This window comes from Pan paniscus, chromosome 9 (assembly GCF_029289425.2).
Source record: "Pan paniscus chromosome 9, NHGRI_mPanPan1-v2.0_pri, whole genome shotgun sequence".
Lineage (NCBI taxonomy): Eukaryota > Metazoa > Chordata > Mammalia > Primates > Hominidae > Pan > Pan paniscus.
Genome location: NC_073258.2, coordinates 84,708,515 through 84,726,195, shown reverse-complemented (window position 1 = coordinate 84,726,195; position 17,681 = coordinate 84,708,515). Strand labels below are relative to the sequence as shown.

General features: G+C 37.9%; 1 protein-coding gene and 1 pseudogene across 19 annotated transcripts in view; both read left to right on the top strand.

Annotated features, from left to right (window-relative positions):
• The window catches only part of DLG2 (discs large MAGUK scaffold protein 2), a 2,166,992-nt gene that overhangs the window by 1,825,407 nt on the left and 323,904 nt on the right, over nucleotides 1–17,681 (top strand). For all 19 annotated transcript variants that reach the window (XM_034934113.3, XM_063608698.1, XM_055093779.2 and 16 more), the window contains one exon: nucleotides 10,685–10,787. In XM_034934113.3, coding sequence (XP_034790004.1) covers nucleotides 10,685–10,787 — 103 coding nt within the window. The remainder of the gene's footprint in view (nucleotides 1–10,684; nucleotides 10,788–17,681) is intronic.
• On the top strand, nucleotides 934–8,659 carry LOC117975100 (suppressor of cytokine signaling 6-like; annotated as a pseudogene).

Here is a 17,681-nt window from a genome sequence, read left to right as displayed (position 1 = left end):
GTGGCTCACGCCTGTATTCCCAGCACTTTGGGAGGCCGAGGCAGGTGGATCACAAGGTCAGGAGATCGAGACCATCCTGGCTAATACAGTGAAACCCCATCTCTACTAAAAATACATAAAATTAGCTGGGCATGGTGGCGGGTGCCTGTAGTCCCAGCTACTCGGGAGGCTGAGGCAGGAGAATGGCATGAACCCAGAAGGCGAAGCTTGCAGTGAGCGAGATAGCACCACTGCACTCCAGTCTGGGAGAAAAGAGAGAGATTTTGTCTCAAAAAACAAAAACAAAAACAAAACAAAACAAAAAGAATGCAGACACTTAAACCACACTGCCTGGGTTTCATTCCTCACTTTGCCATATGTTAGCAATGTACCCTCGGACAAGTTACTTAATCTGTGCCTCAGTTACCACCTCTGTAAAATGGGGATTGTTGTGTGTTCTTACTTCACACAGTTGTTATGAGGGCTAAGGGAATTTCTGTATATCAAATGCTTATAACAGTGCCTGGCACATATTAAGTGTTATGTACATGTCAGCTACCATCATCACCATCATCATCATCATCTTCTTCTTCTTCTTCTTCTTCTTCTTCTTTTCCTTCATCACTTCTTTCTCGCATTTGTTCCTCCCGTATCTACTCTTCAGTAACAACTGCTTCCTGTTCTTCAGATGTGCAGGCCCTCTCTCACCTCCAGCCCTCCATATGTGCCTCCCTTTCTGCCTTGAATACTCTTGCCACTCGTCTCCTCACCCCAATCTCCCCCTCTGTGAGAACCTCCACCCATCCTCACCTTGCTGACATTCATGACCTCATCTCAATGTCACTTTCTCCAGGAAAGCTCATTCCTCCTCATCCCTTGGTAGGAATGCCTCCTCTGTACGCCACAGAATTCTGACTTTTTTTGTGCTAGCACTTACCGCCCAGCATTTAATCATGTGTTTAGCTGTCACTGTCCTGCAATGAACAGCACATTGCTTGACAATGGCTATGTGTCACTCTAGTTCATTCTTCCCTTAAACTGGAAAGTGAAATAACTAAGTGGATACTTTTTAGAAAACAAATATATTTCAATACTGTGTTTATCTCTAGGCACTACAGTAGGCACACATTAAAAGATAGTACAGTGAACCATAGGGTGAGCATCCATATTGCCATATTTGATCTCACATTCACTTATCTGAGTCTCTAATGAGATATTACATTATATCAAGATGCTGGAAATAACACCCATAAGAGATAACAAAAAATATAATTTAGAAACTAGGGAAGGAGAATTCCCTGACACAGGAGGTATGCAAGCACAAGCAAATGGTCACTTGGTGAGAATGATATGAAGGGATGCGGAAGGGAGTGGGATCACTCCCTGGAAAAGTGAAAAATGTGTTCAAATATTAGGATCATATAGAAGAAATGATATTGTTTTGTGAGCCATCAGAGGGCAGAACTGAAGCCAAGAGGTGGAAAGAAAGATTCAACACAAAGAACTGTTTTGTTTTTTTTCGTTTGTTTGTTTTAATCACTGGAGCTGATCCAAACAGAATGGATTTTCCTGAAAGGCAGTGAGTTCTTCATTAGTGTTGATCCAGTGTCACATGGAGGTTAGATGATCATTTGCCTAGGATAATGCAGTGAGAAAATATTATTCACTCATCCACTCACTTATTCACTCACAATCCTCTTTTATTCTTTTGCACCTATTATTTGCCTGACCCTATGCCAGGAACACAAGTTCCAATAAGCAGAGATCTGACTTTTAAGGAGCTTATAAATAGATACATTACACAACTCAGTTTGAATTGAGTGTTTAAGAACTAGAAGAAGTTTTCCAGATGAGGAAAGAGTGAGAAGCTATGTTCTAGATATGGAAAATAGCATGTGCATAAATGCAGAAATGGCTGAATCAGAGAAATTTTAAAAGGTCAACATAGTGAGGGACAAGGGTATAAGAATGTGTTTGAATCAGCCTAATGATATAAATTGGGGTTGAAGAAGATCACAAGACTTCCTCCATTTTTGAAATCCTCTGATTCTGATATCATTCATTCTATAGCACTAAGAAATAGACAAATATTTCCAGAGAATCATCATTTATTCAAGGAATAAATGCCCCTAGTGGGAGAAGTAGCAAATATAATGATCATCTCTTAAAAACAAAAAGAAAAAAAATTTGACCTTGGGAATGGTAAACCACTCATCTTCACATTAGGATGTGAAAAACAGCAGCAGCAACACAACTAGAAGTCAACTAAAAGTGCTCAAATTTCTATTCATTACCAATATCATTGTGAAAAGGATGCCAAAACATATGGAATATATATGTGTATGATTAAGGAACTTACCCAAATAGATAGATAGATAGATAGATAGATAGATAGATAGATAGATAGATAGATTTTTTTTTTTTTTTATAAAGAGTCTCACTCTGTCCCCCAGGCTGGAGTGCAGTGGCACGATCTCAGCTCACTGCAAGCTCTACCTCCCATGTTCACACCATTCTCCTGCCTCAGCCTCCCAAGTAGCTGGGACTACAGGCGACTGCCACCACACCTGGCTAATTTTTTTTTGTATTTTTAGTAGAGACGGGGTTTCACCATGTTAGCCAGGATGGCCTCAATCTCCTGACCTTATGATCTGCCCACCTCAGCCTCCCAAAGTGCTGGGATTACAGGCGTGAGCACCGCGCCTGGCCGGAATATAAATATTTTAATGATCCAATAAAAGTCATATACATAAAGAGGTAGCAATAAATGAAATTGTTCTGGCTTGACAATGCCTTTTGCTTTAGCCCTACATGATCTAATCATTATAAGTTGGGCCATAATTTCTAGATCAGGTTGCTTTTGGACCACCACAGAGCAGAGTGGCAAAACACACCCAATCATCTGCTGCCAGTCTCAGGGAGCTTGACTTATGCCCTTGAAAGACAGCTTTCAGAATTAGAATCTTGTAGGCGTAGACCCTCGGAATTAGACAGGATATTAAATTACAGTGTAAATTGGTAGTTAGGAACTCAGGAGTATTAGTTACATTATTTTAGATCTTTAGCCTCTTTCCACCATATAAATTTGAGTAAGTCAGTGAGTCTCTGAGCCTAGTTTTCTTATCAGTAAAATGGTAAAAATAATCTCACCCTCCTGAGGATTAAATGAAATAATATATAACTATCTCTGATGTACATACCTGATGCTCAATTAATGTTAACAATTATTATTATTAATCTCAACAATAATTAATGGCATCCAATCTTTGAGAATGTATGCTTCAAGAAAAGAATTTTTCTTGGAGAGGAGAGGACTCTAAATAGAACTCTGAGAATCCATGCATCCAGGTGAAAAAGTTCAAACTGAAGCAAAAAAAAAAAAAAAAAAAACCAATAGTAAATATATGAGGCTGTGTCACACTTGGTATTTTAAAATGTCATATCAATGATGTAAACTGTGAATACTTGAAAATGTTATTTGTTCAAGGTTTACTGATAAAAACTCAAACCTCAGGGATAGAAATAAGAATCAAAGTGATCTTGAAAAGTTTGAAAGACTGGAGAAGAACATGTTTGCTAAAACCAGGGAAGAAATCAACAGGAACAAGGGCAATATGATATTTTTCAGGATAACAGCAGCAACAAACCTCTCCAAAAATGCAGAGGCCCATGTAGATTTGGGCCTAAAATGAACAAGATTTTATTATTGGTCCAGTGGAAAAGAAACAAACTCACATATTAGAGCACATCTGCTAAACTAGAAAGAACTCTGGGCTTGGCAAGAGGAGCCCTTGGCTGGTCCTATCCCTATGCTAACTTCAATATGACTTTGGGCCAGTCCCTTCCTTTACGGGGTTCATCTCTAGTGTATAAGTGCTAGACAAACAAGTTTCTAAGGCTCTTCTAGTCCTAAAATGTTGTGTTCCTCTTTTTAAAAAAAGCACGAAGTAACTAATATATTGCACTCTGTGTTGGTTAATTTCTATTAGATTTTATTTCATCACTTACAATCACAGCTCTTTGAAGAAATGCTAAAACAATAATAATAGATACTATTTGCTGAATGCCTGTTTGTACCTGCAACAGCCCTGATAGGTAGGTAGGTAGTTAGGTAGGTATACTCATTTTATAGAAAAGGAAGCTAAGGTTCAAAGAAGTTAAGTGACTTCCCCAGGTTACCTAGGAAACCTAGGTAGACTTGAGATTTAACTCATTTTGTCTAACTGCAAATGCTTTGTTCCTTCCCATTTTTCCATGCAGTTTTCTTAATGCACTGAAAAAAAATTCAGAGGATGACTAGAATGATGAAACGTAGAAATCTTATGCTGTAAAGGAAATGTCCAAGAAATTGTGGCTGTTCACTTGGTTCTCACATCAAACATTAAAGTATATTCCAATTGATTAAGGATTAAATGGCTAAAGATTAAACTATAGTTTGCTACAGGAAAACATGGGTAATTTGTTAAATAGATTGGTGAAGAGAAAATATAATCTAAAACTTAAGAGCCAAAAAAGAAAAGGAAATTAAATAAGACTTCACTAAATGTTTAAAAATTCACTCTATGATATGAAATAATGTACAAAAGAAAAGTTAAAATACAACAGTACAAATAACAAACTAAGAATATTTGCAATAGTTACCTAAGAAGGAACAATAACATTCTTCGTTTGCAGATAATTTTTTGAAAGAGCAAACTGCCTAAACAACAACAACAAAAAAAGCAAAATAAATAAAAAGGGATTTTATGTAAAAATCAATTCAAATATCCAATAAACATATAAGAAGATGCTTAACCTTATAATTGAAGAAACGCAAAATTTAAAAATAAAATTGTTTACCTGTCAGAATGGAAAAAGTCAAATGTCGAGGTATATGTAACTATTACAAGAGTGTGAGGAAGTTGAAAATCGTATATTATTTGATGGCATATAAATTAGTACTACACTTTTAGAGGCAGTCTGGTGATACCTATCAAAATTTGACATTCATATCCTTTACTCAACAACTTACTGTTAGATGATATTTATTACCTCATTGTTTATAATAACAAAATAATGAAGCTACCTAGCTGTCTATCAGCCATGCACTGGTAAAACAAATTGTTTTTCATTGAATAATAGAACACTCATAGCTATTAAAAAGAATGAGATTAATGGGAAGAAATATGTAAATTAGAAAGCTGACTAAGGTATATTAGGAAGTGGAAAAAATCAAGGTGTAGAACGTGATCTTATTTGTATAAAATTTTAAATTATATCTTTTATAAAGTGGCTTATATTCACAACAAAAATAATTAGTAGTATATACAAGAAGCCATTCACATGGTTACCTTTGTAGAGAATAATAGGAGGTAGGGAAGCCTTTTAATTGTATGTCTTTTCATTGTGCCTTACTTATGATATATGGATATGATGTGTGTATATTAATTTTATTTTTCATATCAGTACACTATCTGGGCAATTAGATTATGGCCTGTTTTTGTTTTCTTATTTATTAGTTCCTATATGTTTAATGAATAAATAATCATTTTGAAAATGTGCAATAGCAAATTAAAAAAAAACAAGTAATGCATATACCCTTTCACCAAGAAGTCTTTCCAGGGAATTTATCCTTCAGAAACACTTTTATAAGTGTTCATAGTAGCAGAAAAACTGGAAACAACCTTAACAACATCAAGAGGGATCTCACTGAAAAGTGCTGGCACATCCATAACATGGAATACTAGGCTTTCATTAAAAAGGTAGAATGATATGAGCTGATATGATAATGAAAGATGTCCAAGATACATTGCTCAATGAAAAGCAAAACAAAAGCTGTCAAATTATATATGATATGATCTATTCAGTTAAATAAAAAGCCAATAATATATTAAAATATGTATGTAAGGAGAGCAAGAGAAATAAAGTCATGTGCTTGCATGTGCATATAGTGAATCTTTAAAAAGTACACACAAGCTGGAGGAGGAGGAGGAAGGAGGCGGGAGAAGGAGTTGCTGGAGGAAAGGCCAGCGCAGCAGTCATGCCGGTCCTGGGCGAGGAAGCGTAGCCCGGCCACCTTCGGAGACGGGCTCTTCCCTATGTTGCCCAAGCTGGTCTTGACCTCCTGGGCTCAAGCGATCTGCCCACCTCGAACTCCCAAAGTGTTCGGATTACAGGCGTGAGCCACCGCGCCCGGCTGACCATCTCATTCCATCATGCCAGAAGTGAATCCCCTAGTATTTTCATCCCTTGGATTAGGTAACTAGTCATAATGAAGAAAATTAGTTTTAAAACCTTCTGGAAATCCTTTAACTTGAATAAAAGTAAAAAATAAACTGATTTCATGGTAGTACAACAACCATCGCTAGCCAGTGGCTTTGGAAAGATAATTCCTTATTTGGTAGCTGCTATGGTAAAGATATGGCCAACTGCGATATCAACAGGAAAGATGAAAAAGGCGGAAAAGAAAAAAAAGACAGATCAAAAAGCAAAAGCTTGATGGATACGTTAAAAAGGCAGCTTTCTGCCAAACAGAAGCCAAAAGGCAAGGCGGGCAAACCCTCTGGGAGCTCTGCCGATGAGGACACCTTCCCCTCCTCCTCAGCACCGATAGTCTTTAAAGCCGTGAGAGCTCAGAGACCGCCCTCTGCAGCCATCACTGCAGTCCCATGCCATGGCCTCTTCGACCCACAAACTGTGAGGAGACGTGCAGCAAGATGGAGGTGAGAGTCAAGGCCACTCTTCCAGTCCGAGTCCACCCCTGAATAGCGTCCGGAAGGATTTCCACAACCTTCAGTCTGAGACCGCGTGCCAGGAACAAGCCAATTCACTGAAAAGCTCGGCTTCTCAGAACGGAGACCTGTATCTTCGCCTGGATGAACATGTGCCTGTCGTTATTGGACTTCTGCCTCAGGACTACATTCAGTATACTGTGCCTTTAGATGAGGGGATGTGTCCTTTGGAAGGATCAAGTAGCTATTGTCTGGACAGTTCTTCTACCATGGAAGTCTCTGTGGTTCCTTCTCAAGTAGGAGGGCGCTCTTTCCCCGAAGATGAGAGTCAGGCCGACCAGAACCTAGTTGTTGCCCCAGGGATCTTTGTGGATCAGTCCATGAATGGGTTGTTGACTAGCACCACGGGAGTCATGTTGCAGAGCCCCAGAGGGGGTCCACATCATGTCCCTCCACTCTCACCATTGCTACCTCCAATGCAAAATAATCAAATCCAAAGGAACTTCAGTGGACTTACTGGCACAGAAGCCCACATGGCTGAAAGTATGCTCTGTCATTTGAATTTTGATTTTAACTCTGCTCCTGGTGTTGCAAGAGTTTATGTCTCAGTGCAAAGTAGTGGTCCCATGGTAGTGACAAGCCTTACAGAGGAGCTAAAAAGATCTTGCAAAACAAGGATGGTACTGGGGACCAATCACATGTTGGGAGGCAGAAGGGAAGCTAGCAGTCCTGCCAGATGGTTCTTTCCTTGATTGGGACAGTTCTGAAGACTGTTACCTTTTAAGCTTGAGCTTTCACTCCCATGGTAAAACAGTTCACACTAGACTTGAGCACTCAAATGGTAGGTTTAGCTTTTAGGAACAGCCAGATGTGGAAGGGCATACATCCATAGTTGATCTAATTGAGCATTCAGTCAGGGACTCTGAAAATGGAACTTTTTGTTATTCAAGGTCTCAGCTGCCTGGATCTGCAACTTACCTTGTCAGACTGGCCAAGCCAGTGTCTAGGTTCATGCAAGTACACTCGTTGCAGTACCTGTGTCATTTTGTTATATGTCAGTATACCAGAATAGACTTAATTCAGAAACTGCCTTTGCCAAACAAAATGAAGGATTATTTACAGGAGAAGCACTACTGAAAGACTGAGAACCCTGCATCTTGCACTTTGGGAATAAGAAAAAGAGATTGAAACACAGTTTACAAACTTTCATTGCCATCAAAATCTTTTGCTGCCATAACTATTTCAGTTTTATGTATAAAAGAGTCATCAGTGGTGGCTCATGCCTGTAATCCCAGCACGTTGGAAGGCCGAGGCAGGCAGATCACGAGGTCAAAAGATTGAGACCATCCTGGCCAACATGGTGAAACCCCGTCTCCACTAAAAATACAAAAAATAGCTGGGCGTGGTGGCGCGTGCCTGTAGTCCCAGCTACTCAGGAGGCTGAGGCAGGAGAATTGCTTGAACCCAGGAGGCGGAGGCTGCAGTGAGCTGAGATCATGCCACTGCACTCCAGGCTGGGCAACAGAGCGAGACTTCATCTCAAAAAAAAAAAAAGTCGTCAGTTTGTTTAGGGGTGGGGAAGTGTCAGCAAGGTGCCTTGGGTTTATTTTGGTTATTTAAAAAGGGAAGTCTTGAGGTTTTAGAAGTGTGAATTACCTTTCCTCAATGTGCAGAATAATCACAATGTGAATTATCAAATTCTCCTCAATGCTGCCCCCACTCCCGCCCCGCCCTGTCCTTTGCTGCTATCCACTGTGATTTTTATGCATTAAACAGAATGGAAATTGCTATGTCTTTTTAAATGGCCCATTTTCAAAAGATAGTGTTGAATAAACATACCTGTGTGATAAAACACAGAATTTACATATACACTGAAGATGAATTTTTAATCTATTACTTTAAAAAGATTTATTTAGAATCATGAATTGGCATAATCTTGGGTAATGGAATGGAGATCTACAACATATCTTCTAACACTTTTTTCTAAATTATTTCTTAGGTTGTGCTAATTTTATTGGTTGTGAAAAGTTGAGCTTTTCTGTTGCCTTCGTTTCATCTGTTGCCTTCATTTTCATCTTATAGTTTGCCTATTACAATAAATGGCCTTACATTAAAAAATTGTAAAGAAATGTTTACCACCAATTTAGAAATTGTTGCCTTTTCTGTCATTAAACTCAGGTACAAATTGCCATAACATGAAAACCTATGGAACTAGAATTATGATTAAAGAAATATTAGATGATCATAAAAGAAAAAAGTATACACAAAAGTGGTTCCACTGGAAATGGAGATGGTGAGGGGACTTTTACCTCTTCCTTTTAGACCTTTCTGAAACAGAATTTATTTGCCATGATCACGTATTATTCTTTTATAAAAAGTAAACCTTAACTGTTTGACAAGAGAATAAATTATTTGGCATGTGAAGTTTGTGCAATTCAGCCTCCTGTAGGCAGTAGCCTGGATCTAATTACCTTTCCTGTCTCTTCTGGCCGGCAGATTCATACTTCTGACTCATCAATAGCCTAGACAGTCTCTGAAATGACTATATCTACCAAGAATAATTCAAGAATAGATCTGGAATTTTATACTTTAAGGGGGCTTTAGACTCATATAGCCTAACAGTCCCTTCCCTCCGAGGGAGGAGAAAATTGAGTCTCAGGTAGTATGACAGTCAGCAAGAGAGTGGCACAGCCAGATCAGGCCTAGCTCAGTGGACTCCCCAGTGTTACCATGTAATCAATGCTTTCTGTAAGGAGTTCACCACACTAGAAAGCCAGGGATGAGGCAAGGAAAATTACAAAAGAGAATAAGGAGATGTTAACGAAGTTATTATGAGAGGATCATGATGTGGAATTTAAGCGTATGGATGTCCCAGGCCTGACGGGGAAACAAAGTAGTAACCCCCATCTACCACCCAATGTCATTCTCAAATAGGATTGATGAAAAGCAAAATATGATTATATATTTTGAACGTGTATAAGCTAATCAGTTCTTTTATTCTTCTTTCATAGCCCATATCAACCTGCCCCATGAATAAAAGGAAGCAGAATTCTGCTATCATCTGCAAAAAGCTAGTTTTTTGTAGGTTAGAAACCCATACTTACTGTGTGTTCATCAGAAAAACTTCTTGAGGGCTTATCTTGTCTCCTTTTGTGCTCTACTCATTGTCCCTCTTCTGGGGCAGACAGAGAACTCTGTCATTGGAGAGCACTTATTAATTACATTATATTGACTTAGGCTGAATTGATTCAAGAAAAATTTTAGCATTTTCTTCTTATTAAATTTGAGTTAAGAATGCCTTTCACCCTGGCAGAGTTTGGAGCTTTTAAGACATTTCTGTTTCTCTTTCAGTATGGGACCCAAAATGGGAGTTAGCAATAGCTAAATAAACTCCAGGCACTCTTTATTTCATTTTGTCAGAATTCATTCTAGAATTGTATATGAGAAATAGGACAGTCAAGTATATATTTTAAAACAAGGCTTAAGGCTGTCTAACCAGGCTCAGGATGACAAGGCTAGACAATTGACCACAGAGAGGGATTTGGCAACCATCTGGCCCCATTTTATACCATGTCCCCAGAATCTCATCTGAATGTTTAATCTTTTAGCATATATTTGTCTATTTACATTACATGTGTCTCTCTTTATCATCCTGTTTTCCCTCTAATTTTGAAGGCTCATATTTATCCCTATCTACCCTAGAAATATAGGAAGCTCACAGAGGCATATTAAATGCATACACTAGAACATGAATAGATAAAAATGTTTCCAACCCGGTCAGACCATGGCACAAACACCACAAGGTGAAATTTAATGTCTCTCCTAACTAAAAGTGATTAAGACCATGAAAGTCCACAAACACCTGAGTAGGATATGAGGGGTTTCTGAGGCATGTGATATAATGTTAGACAGCCTGGTTTTGGGGAAACTTTTTTCTTCTATCAGGATAATATGCCTTATGAAATACCAAGATTCTCTGGCTTCCTCTCTTTCAGGTGAATGGCATTGACCTCCGTGGTGCATCCCACGAGCAGGCAGCTGCTGCACTAAAGGGGGCTGGACAGACAGTGACGATTATAGCACAATATCAACCTGAAGGTCAGTCAGAACTCAAACTAATAATGTTCTGATATGTCTCTGTGTGGATCTGTACCCTCATTACTAATAATTTTTATTAACTAGAGTCACCATTATTGGTGTTTTTAAACCTACCTATAGTGAAAAATTGATGGTTCATGTCCAAAGAACGTGAACCGTGGCTTTGTTACCTCTAATCTTCCAGGAAAATATCAGGCCGTTAGAAAGGCCTATGAAAATATGAATTCAAATAAATAGCAACCAGCATCAGCTTTATTTCATTTATATTCTTATGTGGTACACACTCTCGGTCACCAATGGATACTGTAAAAACAGTTAAGACTTAAGAAGCAAAAGGGAGAGATTTCATCTACAGAAATAGACCAGTAGACCATATTCTCTCCTCATGGCATTAACTTAATTCTCATTAACACTAACATGGCTTTTGGAGGTGCTTGATTCACATTTTTTTTTTTTTGCCTTTACTCCTACAATATCCCTTGTTTGAAATAAATCACTGTAAACCGTGAGACTCAGTGAGATCATGTAAATTAGATTAGCCAACTTAAACTTGATGAGATATCCTAAATTGGATTAGCCATGCCCTGCTCTTTGGTTTATTTAAACATCTGTTTCTGTGTTTAAAATGAGGCTCAATGAGACAACTGGGATGTTACTTATTGTATGGTTGATTTCTTAGAAAATTCATATATAGGTTGCTCCTTTGGAAATGAAACGTACTTAATGTAAGCACACAATTATGGGTCAGATCTTGTTATTAAAAAAAGAAGAGGAATATGGCTACTGTCTTCAAGAAATGAAGTGCATTGCTTTTGGTCCATATGGCTAGCAAAGAGGAGTATTAAACAGCTGAACATGAGAGTATGAGATGTCATCAAGGAAGAGTCTCTGTGCATATGAGTATTAGGAGCTCCTTTTCAAGTGATGATTTGTTAGCATCAATGGGTCTATTGTTGTTTGAAAGACTGAGGTTTGTGTCTTGCCTGTGACAGCTTAGATCTTACCATTAATGGTGGCCAATCACATGGTCTGCCCATGAATAAAGAAAATATTTTCTTCCATGCATGTTTTGACATGATACTTTCAGTTGTGCCTGGCTTTAGAATTAGAGTTTGAAATTAATTTATTCGAAATTTTTAATAAATGTTTTTTCCTATGTGGCCTAGGCCAGATATGGCCAGAGAGTAGGAAAGAGGAGATTTGTGATGGTCACAGATGGATGATGACAACACCAAGGAAATATTCTCTTCTCAGATAGTTTTGAAAAGTCTTTCTATTTGTTAAATATTAGTAGACTTGTATTTCAGTAGGGACAAATGCTTTAAAAAGTATCCATTATAGGCTGGGTGCGGTGGCTTAAGCCTGTAATCCCAGCACTTTGGGAGGCTGAGACGGGCGGATCAGGAGGTCAGGAGATCGAGACCATCCTGGCTAACACCGTGAAACCCCATCTCTACTAAAAATACAAAAAAATAGCCAGGTGTGGTGGCTGGCACCTGTAGTCCCAGCTACTCAGGAGGCTGAGGCAGGAGAACGGCATGAACCGGGGAGGTGGAGCTTGCAGTGAGCCGAGACCGTGGCACTGCACTCTGGCCTGGGTGACAGAGCAAGACTCCATCTCAAAAAAAATAAGTATCCATTATAAAGCTGAAAATTAAAAGATATCTGCTGGCACCATTTGAATAACAAGTTCTACTTCATATAGAGTAAGAACTTTTTCATCGGAATCTTCCATTTTCTTAATAGCTGTTTTTTTCAGTCTCAAACTGTATGTCCTTCACCATCACCTGACATTGCAGCATAAATGTCCCCATTTTCCTGTTTCTGAAAAATCTCATCTCAAACAATTCTGCAGACGATAAGATGGTTAGAATCATAGATAAGCAATTAGAAGCTCTCGATAGTGATCAAGTGTTCAAATAACCTTGAACAGAATGATTTCAAGCTTTGAAGTTTACAAAAAAAGGACAAACGTCCCTGTTCTATCAATGTAAATCTTCATCTTTCTACTGGAGCTTCCTTACATCTTGGTTTCCTTTAAGCAATATGTTTAATTTGGTTACTATGCTGTAGTTTATCAAGATGCTTGTTCAAAGCATGTCCTATAAATCATACAAATTGATTTTTAAAGTGCTTGTAAAGAAACCTGCAGATAACAACAAGCTTTTTACAAAATGCCAAAGTACAGAATGACTTCTCTGTTTTAATAGCCTAACTGTATACTAATCTGTTGCAGCTTTAAATTTGTTGGAAATATGGTAATGGCAACATCAAGCAATCAGATTTCTTTCCTCTCCTATCCAAACTTTACGTGTAACTGAGCCTTAATTTAACTGCAGTTTTCAATGAAAAAGTGATTGAATTATTGTTTAGAGACATTTAAATTGTACAACAGTTTTAGGAAATAATGAATAATTTACCTTTAAAATAACAAATGAAATGAAGAGTGCCTCATGAGATTCCATTAGGAAATTCTCACCAAGTGCCCTTTATCTGCACCCATATTGTGAGTTGTTCAACCCTTAAGACAGTGCTGACAGATGATTTTATTGGCATATCTTTTAGTATGGTCAAGAATTAGGCTTTCAGTGAATACATTTTTCAGTCATAATCAAATGCTTTATCAAAAATTTCCTAAATGTATTTGTCAGTATTATCAGATGCTCACAAAAATCTGCCCCTAACCTTAAGTAATAAGCATAGTCTTTGTCTTCAAGGATTTTTTTAATCTGGTTGAGGAAAAGAGATTTCTATACATTTAATAGAGTATAGTTCCTGGTAACATATGATCAAGTTGAATGATCTTAGCAGCAGTATTTCTAAGAATTATGGAATGTCAGAGAAAGGATAAGCCTGAAGGGGTCAGGACAGTGCAAGAGTGCACCCATGGAAATGTGGAAATGGAGCCAGACCTTGAAAAATGGGTGAAATTTCTATTCAGGAGTGGAGGGAGAAAGAATATCTTGCTAAACTACAAAATTGTGAGTTCCATGCATGCAGACACCATACCTATATTTTGTTCACTGATAGCTCTATCTCTGGTGTCCTACTTGGTATTTCTTAAAGAGTTGATGAACTAGTGGATAAAAGCCTACCATTCCTCAGTACTTGAGTTTTCACTTGAAGGTAATTAAAGGTTGAAGGGATTCTTCATTTTCACTACTTGCGCTTTTCATTTTTGCTTCAAAGACATAAAGGAATTGCTAAAGAAATGTGTATTGCAAAATATAAAACCATTTCCAACTGTGTTCCTCATAGTGCTTAGCATATTTTTGTGATAATTATAAATAATTTATAAAATGTCTAATTATCATAATGTAGCAATAAATGTCTTCTTTGGCAAGTTTCACTTCACAAAGCGAGATCACAATTTTACTCACTTCTGCTTAAAATGAGCTTGTCTTCAGTTGTCCACATTGCTATATCCATCCTCAATCTTATTTAATGTCTGGTTCATGGCAGTAGAATTGACACCAATTTGAAGAGTCATATATGATGTTTTTCTCTGGTGGTGTGATTGTGATTCATTTTTGCCAACTTTTAAAATTCAATTTTATCATGCACTTACTTTGAAATTAACATGTATTACTTTCATAAGAAGAGGAAAATAATGAAGTTGTTGTTTTTCTTTCTTTCAAGAGGATAACATACATTGTACTTCAATAATAATTCCATTTAAGCACTATGCAAAGTTAATTATTATAAAACCTTTAATTACCTACACCCAGTTAGTGAAGTTACTGTAATGCCACTTCACACAAGGAAATATAATGTCTTACACACATGTGCACCCACAGGTACCCCTTCCCTTTCCTTACCCTTCCCAGACACCTTCCCCTTTGATTTCAGAATTGTCTTTCTAAGAGATATGACACCAAGATCCCTGTGCACTAACTCCTTGTCTTTCACAGTATATTCCCAGCCAACTCACCCCACTCACCCCTCCACCACCCACAGTATCAGCCTTTCTCATTGTCCCCCCTGCTACACAGGACTGCTCTATGCTCTTACACTTGTTCCTGAACTATGCCTTTGCTCTGTGGAATCCTCTACCCAGAATTGCCTTTCTCCCTTTCCACCTGCAGGATTCCTACTCATCTTGAGAGCCCACAGATGTCAATTCCACTACAAAGCCATTTTTAATCTGCTTAGTCAGCATTAACTGATTCTTTATCTGAGTTCCCCAAAACTGTGTGTAAACACCTGGTGTGCCCATTATGACAGTTTGCACACCTCTCCACTCGAGTGAGCTCCTAGACAGCACTAGGAGCTGTGATAGACCCTTCTACCACTCATTTTATATCTTGTGTTAATCCATGCAATATGAATTTGACTATGGTTTATTAATGAGTTATTGAATGGGTCTGCTCTTAATTTAAATGCAATATAATGTTTTCAGTGTGTTGACATATATTAATAGTAGGTGCTTAAGAAATGTTTGCTGAGTAATTATTAAAGGAATGGCATGGGTTTTTATATTAGATTCAGAGATGGTAATTGAATCCCTGGTTTGGACATTTGGTGTTGACACAGTTTTTAGATGGTGCCTTTTGGTTTTCAGTTATAAAACCTTTAGCAACCCTAGTAGATAAACTCCATTTCCCCTGCATTGCAGAAAATCTACAGCTGTTGTTTTGAAATATAGCACAAAGACAAGATGATTAAAGCACTAATATTTTTTTCAAGTTCTGAAACTCAACTTTGACACCATTGATGAATAAAAAGGGAATTGATTACAACCTAATTATACATTTTTCAAAAAAGATAACACGGCATTTCCCCAAGTCAGATCAGGGTAAATCTGATCTGTATTTGCTGCCTTCTTTCTAATAATATCTACATTTATTGTGAGATAACTGATTAGGTTTGAAATAATAAGCCACAGATACTGACTTGGAGAACTAGGTAGGCAGTAGCTAGTATTAGATAAAGCTCAAAATGGAGTTAAGAGCCAAGTGGTCCCTGTGAGAACCACAAATTCTTTTGCCTTGAATATGACTTCTCAGGACATTGTTGGAGAGACTGCAAGGATTTCAGAATGGCCTGCAGGTAGAAAAGAAGTTGTGGATGGTGCAGTCCTTACCAGTGATGAGGAACTTCGGTAGATAGTGAAGGGACCTGATTTCATCCACCCTTTATTCTTTAATAAGGTACTGGAGTTAAAAGAAAAGCCCAAGAAGCAGAGTTGATAATTGCCTGGAGACTCATAAGTGTAGTCTGGTTTATGGAATTGTGGCAGAGTGACTACATGGTTCATTTATTCATTTATACATTCATTCAATCAATAGGTATTTTTTTTTCTGGATACTTATTATGCCTCAGTCCATGTTATAAGGAAATAACAAAGCAGTGAACCAAAAAAGCCGCTCTCAAATAAATGTAAAATGTGTCACATGGTGATAAGTAGTATAAAGAAAGAAGAAGCAGGAGAAAGACAATAGTGACAGAGAAATATATAGTGGGCAAGGAAAGCCATGCTAATAAGGTGATATTTGAACAAAGATCTAAAAGAAATGAGGGAGTAAGCTATGCAGGCATCTGAAGGAAGAAATGAATTATTCTAGAGTTTTGTTCTACTAAATGTTGTCTACAGACCAAAAGCATAGATATTAAATGAGAGCCTTCTTAGAATTGTAAGATCTCAGGTCTCAACCCAACCCTACTGAATCAGAATCTGCATTTTATCAAGATTCCCCAGATAACTTGTATGCACATTAGAGTTTGTGAGGCATTGCCCTAACATACTTGGAGACCCTGCAAAAATTGTCACTTGTCACTGTTGGGTTGGACTCCCTCTACCTGGAGAACTGGGCAAAGTCACATGAGGCTGCATCACTAGATTTGATTTCTGGCATGTGTCACCCAATGATTGGTCATGACTCAGTGGTTTTAGTAGGGATAGGTCAAACTGCAGGAGATCTAAGAAGTTCATGTGCCATTCAGCTCTACTTTGTCTACCCCGCCCATCTAAATACGAATATCAAGCAAATTCATAAGTCTTGCTAGAACTCCTCAGCTAGTGAGACAATGAACCTCTTCGGGCTTCATTGCCTTTAGTTATGACCTCTTCAGCAAATGAGTTTAGAAGCAGTGAGTTGGGATGAAGTAACATTGACTCCTATCCTCACAGATGCCTCTATGAACCAAGGGAAAGTCATTAAGGCGTCACTATAAAATTTGAATAACTTACCACACTTTAATGCAGAAACTCATGTAAATAATCTATTTTACTCCTTTTAAATTGTGAGGCTAATTCAGAAGGAAAACTATTTCTTCTTTTCAGCAATAAGTGGAACTCTGATGTTATTTGGGGTACCCACTGTCACAGAGCTTAAACCACAGTTGGACACCACGGTCCATTTCTCTATGGGGTCAAAGATATAATGAAAGCTTGACATGAATATGCAATTTATCCCTTGAAAAATATAGACACCTTCTGTACCTGAAGGTTCTCAGAAATGAAAGTACGTAGGCCATCCAAGAAGCATACTTACAATGCAAGACATATTTCTTTCTTTAAATCAACATCTATGTAGGCTTATGCATATGAATGAGCAGCTGTGGCATGTTGAAACATTTTCCCAACTCACGTAACTGCATCACAAATACCCAGGAAAGATTTTTAAAGTCCAGCTGTGGATCTTGATCAGAAATTCCGTCAGAATCATCAGAGAACATTTAAGTAAGCTTTCAGAACAGAAAGTACCGTACACGACTTGGACTGGACAAGACCAGTTTTCTAGTGCAAATTCCAACTTAGGTGAGATAGAAGCATAAGTTTCATTACTTGAAAGTTTTGTCGCTAACATTACATCTTTTCTTTGCATTTTTAATACATAAGGAGAAATGAATGCACGACCTAGTTAACTTGATAGATTCTATGTAGTTTAACTA